This window comes from Hypomesus nipponensis, chromosome 14 (genome assembly GCF_054491055.1).
Source record: "Hypomesus nipponensis isolate SF chromosome 14, ASM5449105v1, whole genome shotgun sequence".
Classification (NCBI taxonomy): domain Eukaryota; kingdom Metazoa; phylum Chordata; class Actinopteri; order Osmeriformes; family Osmeridae; genus Hypomesus; species Hypomesus nipponensis.
Window position 1 is genome coordinate 19791387 of NC_140374.1, and position 22057 is coordinate 19813443.

Consider the following 22057-nt stretch of genomic DNA (forward strand, 5'->3'; position numbering starts at 1 on the left):
GGGGTTCTGGTTTCCAATGGTCTGCTTGTGATTGAACATAGTGGTTGTTTCCCTTTATTGGCAATTTGAGCTAAATAATTGGATATAGGATGTTAGAATATTATTTTTAATCCGGAAAATAAGTATTTCCTTTAAAACTGAGCCTTTTCTGTGTATGCCCTAGCAGGTGTTCAGCATTGCTAATGACACTGCAGAGCTGTTTGTGTGTGTGTGTGTGTGTGTTTGCGTGTGTGCTTTGTGGGGCGGCTGTGGCTGGTAATGGTGGTTTATGTAACTGTAATAAGTATGGATGTGGAGTGGGACTGGGCTCTGAGCAGTGAGCTCTGCTGTGTTCCAATGTTGTGAGTCCAAGTGTTGAGTGTGTAGGTGCCTTATCATACAGAACAACACAAATATCACTAAGCCTGAATAATAATAAACAAACATATAAAAATGAGAGAGCGAGAGAGATTGACTGAGACAGACAGAAAGAATAAGAGAGAGAGAGAAAGGCTGAGAAAGAGAGATGGAGTGAAACAAGGTGAGAGTATGAGAGAGAGAGAAAAAGATAGAAAAAAGAGAGAAAGATCCGCTCTGTGACAAACAGAAATCTGAGCAGGTGATCAGTAAACACAACAGGAGGGAAAGACAGCGAATGCCGGTAATAATGTCACCATTCTCACGCTCTACCTCTGCTGTGCTGACACCTGGTTTGGGGGAAAAGATGAGGTGACCTCCGATGCCTTGGCACCATGGCTCAGTCACTTACACTGGCCGCAGTCTGCTCGACACACAGGACAATGACCCAACACAGGGAGAGAGAGAGACAGAGAGAGAGAGAGAGAGAGAGAGAGAGAGAGAGAGAGAGAGAGAGAGAGAGAGAGAGAGAGAGAGAGAGAGAGAGAGCGAGAGAGAGAGAGAGAGAGACAGAGACAGAGGAGCCACACTGACACATCCTTTTTCTGAGATATCTAATCAAACTTGTAGGCCTTCCATGAAATTACCCCCCCCACACTTCCTGAATGTAAGCAAAAGTAAGAGTTCATAGTCACACTTCCTGTGACACACACTCATCCCATCTAATTAGGGGTGTGCTGGATAGCTGTGGCTTTGCTGCGCTTGTTAACAAGCAGACAACGTCTGGGTAAATATTGTCACACAAAAGACTGCAATTTGAAGTCCATAAAATCAAGGGACCACGGACACACACCGAGAGAGGAAGAGAAGGCGGGAGTAGAAAGAGAGAGAGAGAATAGAAAGAGAGAGAGAGAGAGTCCGTCTGTTTGCTGCGCGAAAATAACAGCCAGGCTCAAGCCTTCAGTCAAGCACCTTTTTAACTAGCCACGGGGAGAGGGAGGGAGGGAGGGAGAGAGAGAGAGAGAGAGAGAGAGAGAGAGAGAGAGAGAGAGAGAGAGAGAGAGAGAGAGAGAGAGAGAGAGAGAGAGGAATAGAGTGAGAAGGAGAGAGAGATTTGAATAACTAGTTGGTGGATGAGAGGGATAGAGTGCACGGAGAGGTTTAAATAATTAGCATTAGAAATGTGTGGACCGGGAGGAGGGAGAGATTTGAATAACTAGAGCTTGAACTGGAACCACAAGCAGGAGGGGCAGGTTGGTTGGGGGGGTTGCAGAATGGGGGGGGGGGGCAGATTTAAATGACAGGGAGAGAGGATTGAGCTGATAAGATAAAGACTGGAGCTGGCACCTTAATAGTCAGGATTCTGGGGTTTTAACTATATTTTCACCAGCATATTTTTGGGCATACATCGGATATGTTAGATACTAGGATTATGGGAGTGTGTAAAGGAAAGGGAGGGTTTAAATGAAAAGTGGGCATGTGGGATTGGAACATGGTACAATGATGATTCTCTCTCTCTCTCTCTCTCTCTCTCTCTCTCTCACACACACACACACACACACACACACACACACTGTTCGGTGAAGCAAAGAGCACTACTTCCTTCCATGTGGTTAGCCTACCATCTTCCACGAGTGGGATTAATGTTTCCAATGTTGAGAATAAAAGAGTGATAGAAAGGGAGAGGAGAGGGAGACTAGATAGACAGCTGGCTACGAGGGGGTGGGTGGGGGGGGGGGGGGGGGGGTGTAGTGCTTTTAATCATCCTCATGCTGGGATCTGTTTGTCTCAGTAAATTATGGCTTTTTTCTCTCTCTCTTCTGTGTTCTTTTGTTTGGTTTGATCTCACTTGTCTGCTTATTTATTCCGCTGTCTTTATGCTAGATGTTGGTGTCTGTTTCAGTCTTCCTAATGGTACCCAGTAAAAACATTGTACGGTTGTGAGTTTTAATAGCGGTGTCAAGCAGTGTGTCTCCACAAAATAAATCTGCCAATCAGAGCTCCGGAATGGTGCCGCTTCGTGATTGACAGTTACGTAGTTATGTTTCAGCTGCTAATTTGAGAGCAGCAAACAGCGGCCAAACTAAATATGTTGTAACTTTAATAAAAGTTGACGAAGTCAAAATATTATTGTAAATATGGTTGCCGGAGTAACTATTGCCACAAACAAGCAACAGTGAGTTTATTAGTATTTATTTTTGACGGTCCCGTCGTTTGTATGTGAGCCGTTAGCAAGGGAAGTGGGATTCTACTAGTGCTAATACTGAATTATGATAATCCACCTGCTCACATTTTCATTTAGACTGGCTAGCTATATTAAGAATTGTTTGTAAATTAAAACGTATTAAATGTAATTGTTATCAAACGTTTTAAGGGTATACCGGTAGTCTAAGTAGCGTTAGTAATTTTGGGGGGGTCAAATTCAGGTGTTACCACCTAGATCTAGGTTCAACAAGTTAATTTAGCCGTTAGCTACAGTACTGTAGTTGGTTAAAATGGAGTGTGGAATGCTGTAACGGGGGCGAAAATATATATTTACTAGTGAAAATGTAGACTACGCCGATTTAACAATGAACAAATTCAGGTTACTGCATTTGGGTAAAGTAAATGGTTCGTATGTTTATTGCAATTATAGTAGCCTACCGGCACTACAACTTCAGAGGCGCCGAATGATCGAGAAGAGCCCGGCACCCAGCTTGATCTCGTGGTTATTATAGCAGTAAGCAGAAAACGGAAGATTCATCTGCGGTAACGGAACTGTACCAAGCTTCATGATAGTCTGGTAGGGCAGTGTTACACTTACAGAACACGCATTCACTCAGAGGGTGCACCACAACAAATAAAAAAAGCCCAAACTGACTTAATTGCATACAACCAACATTACTGAACAACACAAGGTTAATATCTAATATCTAGCATTTTCATGTGGGTATAAACTAGGATATACAATTGGATTACATGAAGGTGTGGCTTCAGAACCATCTGGGGGGTGGGGTAGTATTTTTGGTTAAAGGGAGACACAGGGAGACTAAGGGAGCTTAGGAGAGACTGAGAGAAGATGTGGAGGGGGAAAAGGGATGGAGAGAGACAGAGCAAGAAAGAGAGAGACAGAGAGAGAGAGAGAGAGAGAGAGAGAGAGAGAGAGCGAGCGAGCAACAGAGACAGGAAAGATTACTGTGAACATGACTGTACCCATGGATACCTACTGGTTACACAGCGAAGCCTCTATTAAATGTCCTGCCTGAGTAAACCAGTTGCACTGCAGGCGTTGCAATGCCAATACAGCAGGGCTCAGACACCTTGCTCCGAGGTGGGGGAGGAATAATTGTCTTCCTGACCTCACTTACTCTCTCTCTCCTCTTCGCTTTTCTAAAGATAAGGCAGTAGGCAGTGCGCCTTGTGGGTGTGTTTATAAGACAGAAAGGAAGTAGGAGAATATGAAGAGAAGTGAGTCAGATGGCTGAGCGGTGAGGGAGTCGGGCTAGTAATCAGAAGGTTGCCGGATCAATTCCCCGCTGTGCCAAATGACGTTGTGTCCTTGGGCAAGGCACTTCACCCTACTTGCCTCGGGGGGAATGTCACTGTACTTACTGTAAGTCGCTCTGGATAAGAGCGTCTGCTAAATGTAAAATGTAAATGAAGAAAGGAAGAGGAGTCAGAGTGGACTCATATATAGTCTCCTAGCATGACCCTTGACCTCTAAACAAACACACAACTCTAATAAGACACACACGCTCACACATTCAAAACACTGGCCTCTGCTTTCTAAATACCCTGAGGACTCTATTGGCCCTTGCTCTCTTCATCCAGGAAACAGCTCTTCATTTTAGTCATCTTGAAAGGGCTTATTTTCCCAATTTTCTTTCATTTAATCTGTTCTCACTGCTGTGAGATAGTTGTATTGCTCCAAATGTGAGGTTTGATTCCTGGTTAAATGAAAGCAGTGTTTTGGGTGAGGGAAAAACAACCCTATAACTAAGCACACTGTCGACCACAGCCAAGTTTCAGTGAAGCCCCACTTTAAGTACGGTAACCCTGTCAGACCAAACCACGTGACACCAGCAAGTACATGCATAGATGAGCAACAAAGTCCCCAGATTAATCTACAACATTTAGGTGGAGAGAGAGAGTAATGGGGTAAAGTGGCAAGTGATTTTCCCCAAAAAGGATCTTTCATGTAATCTTTTTATCTATTTTTTTTTTTTACCTTAGGAGTTCATATTGGGGGTATGTAAAGAAGTGAACTGGTCTTTCAGCTCATGGCCATGTCAATAAAGTACAACGAATAGCGTTTTTCGTGGACAGTTTGATTTGGCTTGTGGGGGAGGGGGGAGGGGGATCTCTAAACAGCCTAAACTGAATGTTGAGAGAGACAATGGAAAAGGTTAGCTGGAGGGAATGTAATGACAGTGATGTCCTTGGCATGTTGAAACAGAAAGGAGCTGGAGAGATTGAGATGCACTGAGGAAGGGAGGAAGGGGGCAGGGGGATTGCGCCTTTGTGAGTCTGGGAATTCATCCATTTTCCTCAGCGGTTTAATCTCGGTTTCCGATTCCATATTTTTAGATGAGATGGAATCTACGGCGTCGTGCTTCAGTGGTTTGAAGCACGTTCATCTTGTTCCACCGTAGTGGAAGTTGTGGCTGCTGTTTTCCTGGATTACGTGTGCTTGTGTACAATGCACACAAACAAATTGTGTTTCGCTGTGTGTTCATTGTTTGTTTGGCTCAAGTGTGCCTATTATGGACATTTGCATATTTGAAGCAGTGTGTGGATAATTGTGCTCCGCTGTGTGTGTGTGTGTGTCAGGCCGGGGTGTTGATCTCAGAGTGAAGTGATGTGTTAGAGGGGGGCTGGTTGACTGGCTGGTTTTCTGGCTGCCTGGCTAGCTGGTTTACTGGCAGGTTTGCTGCTTGGTTGGCTGTCTGGTTTGCTGACTGATGTACTCTGGCTTCTACAGCACCATCCCATGGTCACCAGCTCACTCCCACTATGGAAAACCCCCAACAGAGATCTGCTTTCAGTGTCCACTTGAATAGTATTGAGCTGACAAATACTGAGAGAGAACAAATGGATGTAGGGAGAGGGAGAGAGTGATAGAAGGACAGAAAGAGACAGAGAAACAAAAAAAACAGAAGTAAATATGACCATGTGGCTTTTCTGTCAGGGTTTGAGAAGACGTTCTCCCTTTCAGGATTGACTTGAAGGAGCGCAACTAAAACAATCAACTTTTCAAACAAACCACAACAAACCAAGGTTATAAGAACTTGGCCCCAGATAAACTCGGCTTGAAACAGATGTAACTAGATTCTGCAGTCAATCAAACTGCAACCACAACAGGGCAGAATAGAAACTGAGACTAGAGAATAGAGCAGATCCTCTCTGCGGCTTTCCTTTGAATGCAGAAGCGCAATCCGTCGATGACATCTGTCTCATTCCATGTGGGCCTCGCGGCATCGCGACACTTGCCCTCTGAATGGTCTGTGGAGTGTTGGGCGTTTGACCCCTGACCTTGCCGCGTCTCAACCTCCTCTTTGAAGGTTCGGTTACCGGAGAGCTAAATGGATAAGGCTGGATGTTGACGTGTAAGAAACAACCTCATGTCCCCCCTGCCAGTCACGCCACGCTTGTCCTCCCTTGCATCTCTGTTCGGCATGACCGCTCGTTGCCACTGCTGTGTGTGTGTATGTGTGTGTGTGTGTGTGCAGGGGGAGTGTGTGTGTGTGCAGGGGGAGTGTGTGTGCGTGAAGGGGGAGTGTGTTTACGTGTGTGCAGGGGGAGTGTGTGTGCGTGCAGGGGGAGTGTGTGTGTGTGCAGGGGGAGTGTGTGTGTGTGCAGGGGGAGTGTGTGTGCGTGAAGGGGGAGTGTGTGTTTACGTGTGTGCAGGGGGAGTGTGTGTGCGTGAAGGGGGAGTGTGTGTTTACGTGTGTGCAGGGGGAGTGTGTGTTTACGTGTGTGCAGGGGGAGTGTGTGTGTGTGCAGGGGGAGTGTGTGTGTGTGCAGGGGGAGTGTGTGTGTGTGTGCAGGGGGAGTGTGTGTGCGTGCAGGGGGAGTGTGTGTGTGTGCAGGGGGAGTGTGTGTGTGTGTGCAGGGGGAGTGTGTGTGTGCAGGGTCGTACTAAAAGAGCAGGATATGCAGGTCTCTTTCTACAGGGCGCCAGTCGCCAGCGATTGAACTGACTTGGGGACAGGAGAGTGCCCTAGTTTTCCTACAGATGGCCAGTATGGGGGGACGTGGAGAGAGTGAGGGAAGAAAGGGAAGATGAGGGGAGGAAATGGGGGAGCTAATGGTTTAATAGTGCTCTCCTGTGAGTATTCGGGGAGGGGGGGGGGGGTGGGGGGGGACTCGCTAATAGCATCAGCAGTTTTTCAAGAGGCCTGGAACATGTCTGTTCATTACCCAGTGTGCTACAGCCTCCTGTTACTCGGTGTGATTAGGTCAGAAGGGGGCTGGGGGGCTGGAGAAGTGTGTCAGTGTTTGTGTGTGCTCATCCCCTGGAAACGGACCGTGTGTGTTTGGGGTCAATCTCTATGTCAATCTCTATTTTTGTGTATCGGACAAAGAGGGCATTGAATGATGAAGTGTTTAGAAAACATCACCTTCCTCCAGATATGCTCATCTCATTCATTCTCCTAGGAGCAGATGGGTTAGAAATGAGAATGGAAATTTGTAGGAATCCTTTTGTCACACACAAGCCCTCACACATGCACATTCGACGGCACTAACCGCTTGACTCTTCGTGGGTGATCCATCATGGTGGACAGGTCACATGTTCCGTTGGGTACATACTAATGTCCTGATTTGGTAACTTTTAGGAAACTTTTGTGTTCCTTCAGCCAGGATGTGACATCACAGTCACGTGACCATCCAGCAAAAAAAAACGCCACGCTAAAAACTAAAAGTGACTGTCATGCTTCAACAATATCCCAGCTTTTCACTATCCTACCCATGGAAAATGAGCAGAAATCAAGGTTCTTATTATCGAATTGCAGTTTTGCACTGAACCTTTCGATGTGTTGTGTACAGCTCCTGCCCAGTGACCAGGGGGTTGATGTGATGGCTCAGGGCTCTGCTTTCATGAGTCTGAAGGCTGGCTGGTTAAGCACCGGCCACCGGCCACGTCTCCGCTAAATTAATCCGTCTCATCTGGGCACGGGAAGTCTCCTCAGATAACAGTGACATTGTTACCCTGTGCCAGTGTGGTGCCAACACCATGGCGTCACCATGCCAGGTGTGGTCACTCAGCACGATGGAGGGGGCCAAAGATGGTGCCAGCGATGAGGTGTGCCAGGCAGCGGTGTTTGTGTGTGTGTGTGTCTGTGTGCCAGTCTTATCTGGGCAGCCAACACAAAACTCACTTACATTTTTCATTTTCAATTTCCTCGCCCCTTTTCATTTGGCTGCCAAGACCAGAAAGCTCTTAACGAGCAAACGAGAGTTGTGTTTTCACTTTGGCGAGGCAGGCAGGCGGGCGGAATGATGTTCAGAATTTTAGGGAGAATGTGTTTCTGGAGGGCCTTTGTGAACACACAGACGGGGGGTGCACATATGCTGCACCCCAACCTTCTCTTCAATCCAACCCCACCACCCTCTGCCCCACCACCCTCTCCCCCACTCCCCTCTCCCCCACCACCCTCTGCCCCACCACCCTCTCCCCCACCCCCCTCTCCCCCACCACCCTCTGCCCCACCACCCTCTGCCCCACCACCCTCTGCCTCACCCCCCTCTCCCCCACCACCCTCTGCCCCACCACCCTCTCCCCCACCCCCCTCTCCCCCACCACCCTCTGCCCCACCACCCTCTCCCCCACCCCCCTCTCCCCCACCACCCTCTCGCCCACCACCCTCTGCCCCACCACCCTCTCCCCCACCACCCTCTCCCCCACCCCCCTCTCCCCCACCACCCTCTGCCCCACCACCCTCTGCCCCACCACCCTCTCCCCCACCCCCCTCTCCCCCACCACCCTCTGCCCCACCACCCTCTGCCCCACCACCCTCTGCCCCACCCCCCTTTCCCCCACCCCCTTTCCCCCACCATCCTCAAGTAGGTAAAGTGGCTGAAACAGTGACCACAAGAGATCCTTGCTCTGGCGTGACTGATGGAGCATGTGAACGCCCCTTTCAAAAGGCCATGGAGAGACCGTTCCCTCTGCCGTGGTGCACTAAAGCCTTCTACCCCTTCACCCGTCCTCTCACGTCCGAGGACAATCTGCCGGCGTTGGGTTTCGACGCCGTCTCTCGGCCCTCACTGAATGTTCTAGAATGTTCAGGGAAATCCAGCCGACCTTCTGAACACACAGTCACTCCCTGAGGGTGTGAGAGGCGGAGGGCTTCCACTGAAGGACCGATGCCAAACCCTTTCCACGAACCAACCAGGGGAAAACACCCTCCAAACACAATCATTTACTTTATTGGGTTAATTTGGCTTTCTTTCTTTCTTTTTTTCCCTTCCCCAGGCCTCTTTGAAGTCTTGCTCCAACTAACAAACAGGTTGTAAACATACTGTAAGTAGATGTTTTGCAGGAGCAGCCTCTTAATTCAGTCTGCATATGCCGTCAGGGTTTGTATAACCCAGCGACACGTAGCGGGTCTGATATCCTCCCGGCCCTATCTCAAACCTCCCAACAACGAACGACTGTTCATCTCCGTGAGTTAAGCTTGCCTTTGAGAAGTGCTGTTTTCTTTCTCCCCTTTCTCAACATCAACCCCCACCCCTCTCCCCGTTAATCTTTCCTCTCATTTTAAAAAATGTATTATTCTCTGGGGGGGGGGGGGGGAGCGGAGCTGATTGGTGTGTCTGCTGAGCCCACGGCGCCTTCTTCCTTGTTGATAGCCCCCCCCTCCTCCCTCCTCCCCCTTGGCTCTCCATTGAGAGGGCTGTAATCCCTGCCAGGGGGCCAGTGAAAGGGGAAGAGAGGAGGAGGAGGAGGGGGGGGGCAGAGTGTCGTCTGAGCTGATAGCATACAGCTTGCTGTGTAGCACTCCCACGACTACAGGAGGGGCGGAGCGGGCAACGACTACAGGAGGGGCGGAGCGGGCGAGGTGAGGACGCCTGGGCGTGTGGGTACGCGTGGCACGGCCTGATTAGCCCCCCCTCCATTGGTCGCAGCCCCCTTCACATGACGCAGGCTGGGGGCTTGGCAAGACGCACACACAGACACACCTAGAACATAAAGAGGGAATTCGAGGGAACTGATCCAGCCCTTACACTAGATCAGTACTTAACTCACCAACTAACTCCCCCCCCCCAGCACTGTGTCTTCTACCCACATGTAGTTTACCCTCCAGACCCTCAGCCTCATCTCCTCCCTCCACACCCCCACACCGAAGGCTTTGCCTCAGGTTAGCGTGGGAGCTATGATAGCCATTAACATGCTCTCCCACACTGACGCCCAGGAGGATCTGTTCTCCTGACAGAACATGCTTCGAGGCGTGTTCTCCAAGGCATGTTCTCCAAAGCGTGCACACGGGAACGGACTCCGAAGGGGGACGTGAATTGAGACGCTGTTCTCGTTTCGGCGGAAGAACACGTCTGATGCTCCTCACGAGCGCACGGATCCCTCGAGCTCCCGTCTCGCACCTCGCTGGGTCAGGTGTTTGATTAGACACGCACACACACTGTTCTTTGTACACACACTCACACACAGAGAGACACAGCTCTGTGTACAAAAGCACAGTCATGAGCGCGCGCGCATACACACAGACACAGCTCTGTACACCCACACACACAGTTATGTCCACACAAATATACAACGATTCAGTCCCTCATGCCTCCAATCACAGTCTGGGAATGAGTGAGATGTCACTCTGTTGGGGGCTCAGTACTACTGGGGTGTGTTCAGCCCAGAGTCACTGGTCCCCCCTTACACACACACACACACACACCACCAGGGTCACTATCAACGCTGCCCCTTGTCCCAGCCGCTCTCCCTCCCTGACCTGCCGGTGTCTCTCTCTCACCTGCCCCCCAGCAATGCAGTCTTCTCCAAGACTCTTCCCCTCTGAGACCAAGAATGGCAGATTGGACCGGCTCTCACCCCCACACCTCAGCAATTACCACCCCGCCCCCGCATCCCCCCGCCCCCCCTCAGGCTCCACTCAGTAATAAGGAGAGCAAAACACCGGCTCCAATGAGACAGACCCCTGTCGCACGCGTACTGATCAGACAGTTCGCCTGGTAGAACGGCTGCAGGGCGTCTTAGTGACTCTGCACTGGTGGGCCTGAGCTACTGTCGTTTCAGTGCCACGGCCAATCTTAGGGAGCTGAGAGCAGAATGGCCGGACACAAAAGCTGGCCTGCCTCTTTCCCTCTTTTTTAATGTCTCTTCTAACATGGGCAAACTCTGGCTTCGCACAAAGCGCCACGCCGGAATACTAATGGAGCGGTGAAATCAAAGACACTCTCTCACCTTTCAAGTGAATGAATGTGTATTTTTTTGAAGAATTAAACGTGATCGCAAAGCTCAATTTGATGTTTTGACAGGGTGATTCTGCAGGCAAGACATTTGCTATCGCGGTGTTATAGAATACAGAGTTGGAATGAAAGGCCAATCCACCACGCTGACACAGAGCAGGAGAGAGAGAGTATGGTAAAAGAGTGAAGGCGTGTTGGCAAGAGAGACGCAGAGAGGGTGCGGCGTACAGCGGATATAAAGTGAACCTCTGTATAAAGCGACAGCTCCATAATTCATATAAAAGCTATTATATCTGTGATAGTGGTGACATGGTGGTGACTGCTGTCAGGCTGAAAGCCCTGGAGGCAGTCTTAGCTAGAGCCGGAGACACTGAGGAACTTGGCTGGGGCTTGGATGGAAGCTAGAGGCTGGGGCTGAGGCTGAGGCCGGGGCTGGGGCTGGGGCTGGTGCTGGGGCTGGGGCTGGGGCTAGTGCTTGGATGGAACCTTGATGCTGGGGCTGGGGCTGGGGCTGGGGCTAGTGCTTGGATGGAACCTTGAGGCTGGGGCTGGGGCTGAGGGTGGGGCTGGACTTTTCCCTTCTTAGAGGAAGTGTGGTTACCATGCCAATAGTAGGAATAAATACACAACACCACGTCTCACGTGTGATTGGCTGGTTGAAGAAACAGCTAATCCTGAATCATCTCCCTCTACTTAAACAAGATCATCTTTCTCATTTCATCCAAGCTCTGACCAAACTGGTTTTCTTTGGTAAGATATTGAGAAATCTGGATTTGAAAGAGGATTATTTTTTTCTTTAATGAAAAACCTTGCTAGCAGTTCAATATAGCAGCAGACTGATTTGCTAATCAAAAGTGCCGTTTGAAGTGTCAGAACCCCTGAGAAGATCCACAGAACGGACAGGTATGGACCAACATTATTCTCTTTCATCTCTGGAACCGGAGTGTTGGCTGGAATGTAAAAACGGTAGACATTCTTTCCCCCCCCATAGATTCAATGTTGAAATGGACATTTGGGAGGAGGATAACTGCTAAGGAATGTGGAGAGGAAATGGACGGGACTGAAGCTGTGGTCATGTGCACTCCTCTGCAGCTCCTCCAGTCAGTCTGGGTGTCAGTCTGGGTGTCAGTCTGGGTGCCAGTCTGGGAGCCAGTCTGGGTGTCAGTCTGGGTGTCAGTCTGGGTGTCAGTCTGGGTGCCAGTCTGGGAGCCAGTCTGGGTGTCAGTCTGGGTGCCAGTCTGGGTGTCAGTCTGGGAGCCAGTCTGGGTGTCAGTCTGGGTGTCAGTCTGGGTGTCAGTCTGGGAGCCGGTCTGGGTGTCAGTCTGGGAGCCAGTCTGGGAGCCAGTCTGGGTGTCAGTCTGGGAGCCAGTCTGGGTGTCAGTCTGGGTGCCAGTCTGGGAGCCAGTCTGGGTGTCAGTCTGGGTGCCAGTCTGGGAGCCAGTCTGGGTGTCAGTCTGGGTGCCAGTCTGGGTGTCAGTCTGGGAGCCAGTCTGGGTGTCAGTCTGGGTGCCAGTCTGGGTGTCAGTCTGGGAGCCAGTCTGGGTGTCAGTCTGGGAGCCAGTCTGGGTGTCAGTCTGGGTGTCAGTCTGGGTGTCAGTCTGGGTGCCAGTCTGGGTGTCAGTCTGGGAGACAAATTCAGTTCAGTCACAAATTCAGTTCAGTCACAAATTATTTTGTATATACAATTCTTTTTATATTGATATTGGATGTTGAGAGGCTCTGTTTGGAGTCGGCACAGGAGTGTGTGTGTGTGTGTGTGTGTGGGGGGGGGGAAGGAAACAGCCCAGCTGTAAGGGTGTGTGTGTGTGTCACAGAGGCTAACAGGATAGTGTCCCTGTTTGGGATGCCCCAGGGCAGACCACACAGGACTACCCCAGAAGATGAGTGAGGGTGAGGGCTTGTTCCTCATTAGGACTATCCTGTTTCCTTTCAGAACAGGTCCCTGTGGAACAGGTGGGAGGGGAAGGGGGAGGGGCAGATGGAAGGAATTACATTTTGGGAGACACGAGCATTTGTTATGCAACTGCGGTGGGCCACAGCCAGGCCTGCGTTTTTCTCTGCTCTCTTCCACAGCTGGTGTGAGTGTTTAGGTATATGCACGTGTTTGAATAAACCCATGAATTTGTTTCGCGAGTGTATTAACAGATATGTGTGTGTGTGTGTGTGTGTGTACAGAGAAGTTATGGTTGGGTTCTAACCAGGTTTGTGAGTGTGACTGGGCTGTAGGAGCTTGCCACTGCATTCCGAAGATTCTCTTGAAGATGAGGCCAAGCCACAGTTACCACCCCTTGCTCATCTGTGTGTGTGTGTGTGTGTTTATGTCTCTGAGTGTTCACGTGTGTGTTTGCATGTGTACACATGCATTGCACACACAAAAACGGTGTGTTTACCGTTTGCTCAGTGAGTTAAGGTTTACTGCAGCCAAGTGGTGTTGCGTGCCTGTTTGACAGCATTACATCTTTACGTTTCACATCGGATTCATTTCGCAGACGCTTTTAGCGACGCACAAATAATGCACGCAGAAAGTAGAGCAGACGAATATGAAGATATGCAGAAGTGCTTAGAGCTACAGTATTTCGGTGGTCAGTCAGGGAACGATCTGTATTTTCAAGCCACGTCGCAAAGAAACCACTTTTCAGCTAGCAGGCGCGATGACAAAACCATAAGAGTCAGATGGGAGTCAGATGGTTGAGCAGTTAGGGAATCGGGCTAGTAATCTGAAGGTTGGCAGATCGATTCCCGGCTGGTGCTCATGTCGTTGTGTCCTTGGGCAAGGCACTTCACCCTACTTACCCTTGGGGGGAATGTTCCTGTACTTACTGTAAGTCGCTCTGGATAAGACCGTCTGCTAAATGTAAGAGTGCTACGGTGGAACATCTCAATTGCTTTGAATACACCGCCTGATTGACTGGCTGTTGGACTGCCTGTCTGACAGCTTATTCCTTTGTTTAAGCTGTGTTTGGCCACAGCCGGATTTTGAGTGCCTCCTCAGTCCTGTGTGGCTGTCTCCGGCTCAACACATGGAGAGGATCACTAGGACAGCTCTCATGCCTGGCTCCTGGAAGCAGATGGACAGGCCAAGTCACAGACTACAGTACTCCTTCATCTTACTCTGTGTCCTTTGTTCCTCGGGAGGGAAAAACAGACTCAAACACAACTGCCATGTGTGAGAGATTTCTCAGTTCTGCTTCCTTCCATACGATCAGTTTATGGAACAGCTCTATAGATTTTGTATCAGACTCTCAGAGCCGGTGTTCCGTGGAAGGTGTGACAGCTTGAGGTGGTTCGTTGGAATCTTGAGTCCTAGCTCGTCTATGAATGATGCTGAAAGCCCAGGGAGAGATGATATCTCGCCCACACCTATCTAAAGAGTTTGGTTGAGTTGTCATGAGAAACCAGGGTGTTCTGGCACAAGGGCAGAGAGGGGAAAAGAGACTAACCCTAACCCTGAAGAAGGACTGCGGTTCTAAGGTAAACGTCACCCTTCTGGTACATCATTAAAAATGAGGAGGAAGTAAGTACTGTATATTCAGACACTCTCTCTCTCTCTCTCTTTCTCTCTCTTTCTCTCTCCCTCTCTCTCTCTCTCTCTCTCTTCTCTCTCTCTCTCTCTCTCTCTCTCTCTCTCTCTCTCTCTCTCTCTCTCTCTCTCTCTCTCACACACACACTGTGTGATCCTGAGGCATATTATGTGTGAGGAACAGGATGCATGTGACAAGCAGCCTCTTCACTCTTGTATTTCTGCACGGCTGTTGTAGGGGCTGTTGCAGGGGTGAGGCCAAGGCAAGTAGCCTTCGCCAAGGCCAGACTGACAGACAAGTAGGCAGACAGACATACAGACAGACAGGCAGGCATACAGACAGGCAGACAGACAGGCATACAGTCAGGCCGAATCTCTTAAAAAAAAAAAAAGATTCACTGTCTTATTCTCAGATGAACTCCATGATGCTAAATCTTCATGGCGGTCCTTACTGCCATGGACAACTGCAGGTCACAGTGTCCTGTCTTTGACTGCAGGTCTAGATGCAGATTTTCTCTTCCTAAAACCTGTCTCTAATGTGTGGCGCTGGACCTGCAGCCGGCTGCAGGGAGGTGTGTGAGATATAGGCTTTCACAGCCGCAGATGGCACTGCCAGCAGGCCAGGCCTGTGCCAGAAGGTTACGCAATGGAATGATGCCTCACTGGGACATGCTATGAAACATACATGTGCACCAACACACGGCCCACATACATGCCAAGATGGCAACAGAGCTCTGTTGACATGCTGGTGTTTTTGTTCTTTCGTTTTCAGGGCAGTTTCTCTCCTGGTGACCTCTTCATTTTTTCCGTCCCCGCCTTTTTCTACCCAGACAAAATGGTTTGGCCCATCTTCCCTTGGTGCCCTGCACAGGTGATTGACAGTTTGAACCATTTCAGGAAGCACAGGGGGAGGTGAGACCCCCACATAGGGCTGGGTTGGGAAACAGATGGACACAGAGCTTCCCCCGTCGCTCCTGCCTCCATTTCCTGGTCTTCTCTTGGGCACGTGTGTGTGTGTGTGCCAATGGGATGTGGGTCAGATGGCAAGCTATCTTTAACCAGCCCCTCTCTCTCCAGGAAACCGGCATCCACTCGGCTGGTTCAGAATGAAATTCCACATTGACTGGACATGTCATCCTACAGTCCATTCAGAACGACTGAACCGATTTAGAATTCCCAGACTTGATTGTGACAGACAGCAGCGAGTGACTGCGCAGGTGCGTCTGTCCTGTCAAAGTCCACCACGGCGTCCACGCCAAAGGCTGTGGTGTGGCCAAGGTAGTTAGTAGAATTGTGCTTACCCTGAGCAGTAACCTGAGCCCTGCTGTTCTCTCTTGTAGACAGAACTGTACGGACCAGTGTGGGTGTTGTTCAAAGGGCCAGCCTAGCCTGGGAGAGGATGTGACTGTGGGTGTGTTCGCTCTGCTAGAACAGAGAGGGGACTGTTCTGCAGACCTGGCGGGGGGAGAGGCGGGGGTTGGAGGGCGAGGGGGGACTCGACTCGCCCCGCCCTGACGAGGGGTTATAAATCAGCGCTCCGCCCGGCAATCCCGCTGGCTTCCTGTCTCCCTCTAATCCCGTGCCACGCTGTTACCTAGCCAACTGTGAGCTCACGCCGCCGGCCCGGCCAGCCGCTGTCTGGCTCCGCTTCACTGCGCCCAGAGGAGACGTTAGCGGGGCGTTTAGGGTGCCCGCCGGAGCCCTGTCGCCTCCGGGCCGGGCCTCACTCCCAGACGGCTGTCAGCCAATCAGGGCTCCTCTGATGCTTTTCCCCTTAGCAAGGAGTCCGAGTCTGGCAGCAGTGCTGTAGGCCAGAGGTGGTCTCCATGGACTGGGGGTGTCGGTCACTTTATGTCCCTCAGTGAACGTCGGCTCCAAGCATGTGGTTCCAGAGACCTAACAGAGGTTCACCTTCCTAGTCACTGTTCTGACACCAGGCACCTGAGTCTGCTCTCACTGTGTAGCCCCGACCATCTGGAGATTCCCCCCCCCCCCCCCCGCACACACACAAACCCTCGTACAGGAACTCGTACATAAAAAACACACACACACACACACCATTCCTCCTCCACACACAAGAACAAGGCCAATGTCAGGCTGGAGACAACCAGATCCCTTCCCCCCCTCCCCCCAGATTCAGATCCCCCCTCCCCTTCCCCCCCTCACCCCAGATCCAGATCCCCCCTCCCCTTCCCCCCCTCCCCCCAGATCCAGATCCCCCCCCCCCCCCCCCCCCCCCAGCCCGCAGTGTGACACCTCCACTGGCAGAGGGCACCAGGTGGATGAAAGTTTAAACAGCGTGGCTCGTGTCGTCGTGCCCCCACCGCACACTCCCCTTCTGACCCCGGTGTGTAGACGTCGCGGAGGCTTGGGTCGTGTCAACAGCATGGCAGCTAAAGAGGTGCTAAAACACAGAGCTTGTTTTGGGGATTCCACAGGGGCGCAGCACACACTGTGACCTGGAGTTACACTGAGGGAAGACTACAAAGATGAAAAGAACTTACATTTTTTTACACGTTGGCGCGCATTAAATATGAAAACAAACTCTGGCGTGGGAACTTGGCCTGATGGGGTACAAAGGAAACATTTCTTGTTGGGATCTTGCTTGTGTTTGTGAAGGTAATGGGAGTTTTCTTATAACTTATCCCTGAACTGAAATGAATCTGAACCATCCCTGTTGGATCTCTCTCTTCTTTGTGCTCAACTTGGTTTAATGCCAGTCTGCCTTTCTCAGTGTAGGACTGGATGTGAGGGGTTTGTGTAGTCCAAGTGGAAGGAGAGAAGAATGGAGGGAGGTGGAGAGAAGAGGAGGGCCCAAGGCCCATCAATAGTTGAACAGCAGTAGGGCGGTGTCTGTAATGAGGACTACCACATCAAATCATCAATATTACATGCTGGAAGAAGACTGCAGGAGGTGCTCTGGAGTGTGTGTGTGTGTCTGTGTGTGTGTGTTGTAATGAGTGTACTGTAGTGGTTGACTAGGTGCTTGTTGTAAGGGGTGAGGTTATGTTTGCGTGGGTGTCCACTGACTCTAGACCTTAGCTCGAGTCCTGCACGGAGGGAGGTGAAGGAGAATGGAGGAGGGGTGAGAGGAGCAGGGAGGTGAAGGAGAATGGAGGAGTGAGAGAGGGAGGGAGGTGAAGGAGAATGGAGGAGGGGTGAGAGGAGCAGGGAGGTGAAGGAGAATGGAGGAGGGGTGAGAGGAGCAGGGAGGTGAAGGAGAATGGAGGAGGGGTGAGAGGAGGAGTTTGAGGCGGTCAGGCTCGAGCAGAGCCGTGGTCTGTTGACATAGTGCTAACAGATGCACTCTCCGTGCTTCTCTCTAGATATTCACTCCTCTCCTCCCTCTTTCCCCAAATAGAGGAATGTTCATGAAGAGAGAGGGGGCAGAATGATCCGAGATGTTAAGAGCCGATTGGAGCTCCTTGGAGGCTAAGACTAGTCTTAGAACCTTGTGGAACATTCTCCAGACCTCAATAAATAAATAAAAGAACCTTTCATAACATAAGATGGTCATTCAAGGTGTGTGGATGCCTGGTAACATGCTTGAACTCAACTCATGCTTGAATTTGGTTTCTTTAAGGGAATGAGATGCCCCAGCTTGTACCAAGCTGGCACGTGGGTGGTCGTGAAGCATTGTCCCAGCATCCACACAGCTGATGTTGTTATCAGTGATAAGGAGGGGGACACAACTATGCGGATGGTGGTGACTTCAGGAGTGAACGATTCCTCAGTTACCCAGGACACACTGCTCTCTCTCTCCCTCTCTCTCTCTCTCTCTTTCTCTCTCTCTCTCTCTCTCTCTCTCTCTCTCTCTCTCTCTCTCTCTCTCTCTCTCTCTCTCTCTCTCTCTCTCTCTCTCTCTCTCTCTCTCTCTCTCTCTCTCTCTGTCTCTCTGTCTCTCTCCCTCTCTCCCTCTCTCTCTCTCTCTCTCTCTCTCTCTCTCTCTCTCAGACATGGCTGAAAGTAAACAAAGAGCACAGACTTGTACAGAATAAATGTTCCACACGTTTTCCGTCTCGCTCCTCTTTACTTTCTTTCTTTCTTTCTCTCTCACTCACTCTCTCTTTTCTGTCTCTCGCACACACACACACACACACACACACACATACACACACGTACACACACACACACACTTGGACTTGAGAAGTTGCATCTGTGGCGTCTTCTTTCTGTTATGAGGAATGCCTAACAATTCAATCCAGATGTTTGGATAGATCATGCAAACACCTGTTTTCTTCAAACACACACTCTCAAAACACATGCGCGCACACATACACACACACATACACACACACACACACACACACACACACACACACACACACACACACACACACACACACACACACACACACTGGATGAGTGTTGTTGATAAAGCCCTTCTCTCTTGTCCCCCACGGCCAAGTAAGGAATATTCAGAGATGGAGTGTGGGGAGGAATGTTAAAGGCTACCTTCAAAGGTGTGTGTGTGTATCAGAATCCCCCACAGGTGATAAGATGTGATCTGATTGGCTCATGTGTCTGTTCTGTTTTACCCCTGGGTGAGAGAGGGTGTAGTGGGGGGAGGGTGGAGCGGGGGGAGGAGGGGGAGCGCGCGGGGGGGTGGACGTTGTCTGTCTAAATAATTGAGATCTTGCATCTGTATCGATCGGGCCCCAGTCTCTATGGACTGCCCCGCTGCACTAGACCTTGTCTCCCTCCCTCCCATCTCCCTCCCTCCCATCTCCCTCCAGCCCATCCCCTGGCTGGCCCTCGATTCCCCCCCCTTGCCCCCTCTCCTGCCCCTCCCCTCCGCCAGCCCTCCCCCACCCCACCTCTCCACCTCAACATCAGACAGGGCCCAGGTACACCGCTGTGAAGGAGTGGAACTCATGCATAAAGAGCTGAACAGGAGGAAGAAGTACTCTCACCATGGAGGGAGCTGGAGGGAGCTGGAGAGGGATGTGAGAAGGAGTAATAATGAGAGAGAGAAAAGAGAGAGAGAGAGAGATGGAGAGAGAGGGGGAGAGAGAGAGAGTGAGAGAAAGAGAGAGGGGGAGAGAGAGAGAGAGAAAGAGAAAGAGAGAGAGAGAGAGAGAGAGAGAGAGAGAGAGAGAGAGAGAGAGAGAGAGAGAGAGAGAGAGAGAGGGGGGAGTGGTTGCAGAAAAAAATACATTTTAACACGTGTGTGTTGAGGAGAGGAGATGCAGGTCAGGGAGAAGGTAAAAATGAACACATTCAATTCGGAAAGAATGGGAAGCAGTTTAGCACAGCCCAATCCATTACTGCATTCAATACTACACTGGTCCCCTCCAAGGTTGAATTCATTGTATATAAACACTAATTATCTGTCTCTTCATACAGCAAAATAGATTTGTTCAATAGATAATGTCATCTTTGTGACCAAAATAGCAAGGAATGCAAATGGTTGAAATACGGTTAGAACCTGTGAATGAGAATACTGGCCTTCGTCAGGTTTGCGGTGCACAGACACACACACACACACACATACACACGAACACCCGCAAGACGTGCTGCACAAGCATCCTTTCAGAACCAAGACTGACTACTGCTATTGTCAGTAGGCCCAGTAGTTTAATGATAATTGTGTTTATAGACTTGTGCCCGAGACAGCGTCTGTGACCAGAGGGTGTGCAGAACAGCAGACTGCTGAAGACAGGGTTCTCTGGAAGCTGGGAGGCTGAGAGGGCTGGATATTACATTGGGGAGTGGTGGGATGAATTATTGAGGCTTGGATTTGGAGGAGAAATGGGAGGTTGGGGTTTGTGTGTGTGTGTGTGTGTGTGGGGGGGGGGGGGGCAGGGGGGGTTGGGGTAAGCCCCAGCCAGAGTTATAGCTGACAGACATACACACACACGGCATTATCCGGAATACACACCTTTTAGGATTTTAAAAGTCCTCTGAATGTAAACATTGATCCACATTAGACAGACAGAGACACCACAAAAACAGTCTGCTCAGCCCAGATTCATACACCCAAACAGACCCACACCAGAGGACACATAGAGGGTACACACACACACACACTCTTACGCACGCTCAAACACAGCTTCCCTTACCAAAACAGCTCAACACCACTAGTATCCAACCCACTGTCTCATTCTTCAAACTCTTCCCCACAAACCAGAACAGTCAAAGACGCTTACTATTCTGTCAACAGCAGGACTCTCATGTCCACAGTGTAGCGCTGGTCCAGATCCTGGATCCAGACCCTGGATCCAGACCCTAGTCCCAGACCCTGGTCCCAGACCCTGGTCCCAGACCCTGGTCCCAGACCCTGGGTCCAGACCCTGGTCCCAGATCCTGGATCCAGACCCTGGTCCCAGACCCTGGTCCCAGACCCTGGTCCCAGACCCTGGTCCCCGACCCTGGGTCCAGACCCTGGATCCAGACCCTGGTCCCCAACCCTGGGTCCAGACCCTGGGTCCTCCTCGGTGACAGAGCTGGAGCTGTGGTCCTGCCACTCACACACTTTTGTTTACTGGGCGGAAATCGATAAAAGCGCACACACACACACACTACTCACTCTTTCCATCTGTCGCTCTCCCTTTTTCTCGGTTTCTTTTTCTAAATATCTGTCTCTGCTTCTCTCTTTTTAAAGGTCTCTCTCTCTCACACACACACACACAATTCCCCAGGCTCAGAAGTAGTCTCCGTTGATGAATAGACCCTCTGCTGTGGCAATCAGGGCCCACGCCAATTAGCTCATCAATCTCCTTTCACCAACTCATCTATAAGGACAGCATTCAATTACCCTGTTTCGATTCTCCAGGATGTAGACTAGATTGTGTTGTATATCAGTAGCTGGTTATGGGTGTAGTCAGACTGGATGTTGGCAGTAAGTGTTTGCTGGGTGAGGTGACGGGGAGGAATAGTCTAGAATGTGACTCAGAGCAGACAGAGAGAAGACATGAAACCCTCAAGGCCTCCTGGAAGGCTAATACTCTTCTCTGATAGGTGGCATCTGTGAGCGAGGGTGGTGACACCCTCCTAGCACCGCCCAACACCTGCCCCCACAGCTGTGTCTCCACCCTCTCTCTCACACACACCCTCTCTCTCTCCTTTCTCCTGCTCTTCATCATTCTCTCTCTGTCTATCTCTTTCTCTCTGTCTTTCTCTCCTTCGCTCTTATGGCCTTCCCCCCCTCACTCTCTCTATATTTCTCTCCGTCTCTCTCTCTCTCCATCTCTCTCTCCATCTCTCTCTCTCCCTCTCTCTCCATCTCTCTCTCTCTCTCCCTCTCTCTCTCTCTGTCTCTCTCTCTCTCCATCTCTCTCTCTCCCTCTCTCTCTCTCCCTCTCTCTCCATCTCTCTCTCTCTCTCCCTCTCTCTCTCTCTGTCTCTCTCTCTCTCCATCTCTCTCTCTCCCTCTTTCTCTCTCCCTCTCTTCCCCCAGAGGGTCTTGTTCTCACCTGTCCTCCTCTAACCGCCAGCGCTCGTTAACACCTGCTGTATGTGGTTAGCGGCTGAGGGCCAGGGCGGTGGTGTGGGGTTCCCCCTCTACCCCCCTCACACACGTGGACATCCCACAAGCTCTTCAGCAGCTGCTCATTTAGAATGTGTGAAGTCATGTACTGTGTGTGTGTGTGTGTGTGTGTGTGTGTGTGTGTGTGTGTGTGTAGTGTGTAGTGTGTGTGTGGTGTTATGGGGAGTCAGATGGCTCAGCGGTGAGGGAGTCGGGCTAGTAATGAGAAGATTGCCGGATCGATTCCCCGCCATGCCAAATGACGTGTCCTTGGGCAAGACTTGCCCAAGGACTACTTGCCTCGGGGGGAATGTCCCTGT

The 22057-nt window shown here is 50.6% G+C and overlaps 1 protein-coding gene and 1 long non-coding RNA gene across 2 annotated transcripts in view; both read left to right on the forward strand.

The window, feature by feature from the left end:
- Nucleotides 1–2374: 2374 nt before the first annotated feature.
- LOC146259078 (uncharacterized) lies at nt 2375–17987 on the forward strand. The gene is made up of 3 exons (XR_014729755.1): nt 2375–2512; nt 2972–3118; nt 17853–17987. It is a non-coding gene; the product is annotated as an uncharacterized LOC146259078 (long non-coding RNA).
- Nucleotides 17988–19143: 1156 nt separating this feature from the next.
- Nucleotides 19144–22057, forward strand: part of reln (reelin) — a 70447-nt gene continuing 67533 nt past the window's right edge. Inside the window, exons 1-2 of the mRNA XM_084671879.1 lie at nt 19144–19215; nt 20547–20706. Of these exons, the coding sequence (XP_084528005.1) occupies nt 19144–19215; nt 20547–20706 (232 nt within the window). The remainder of the gene's footprint in view (nt 19216–20546; nt 20707–22057) is intronic.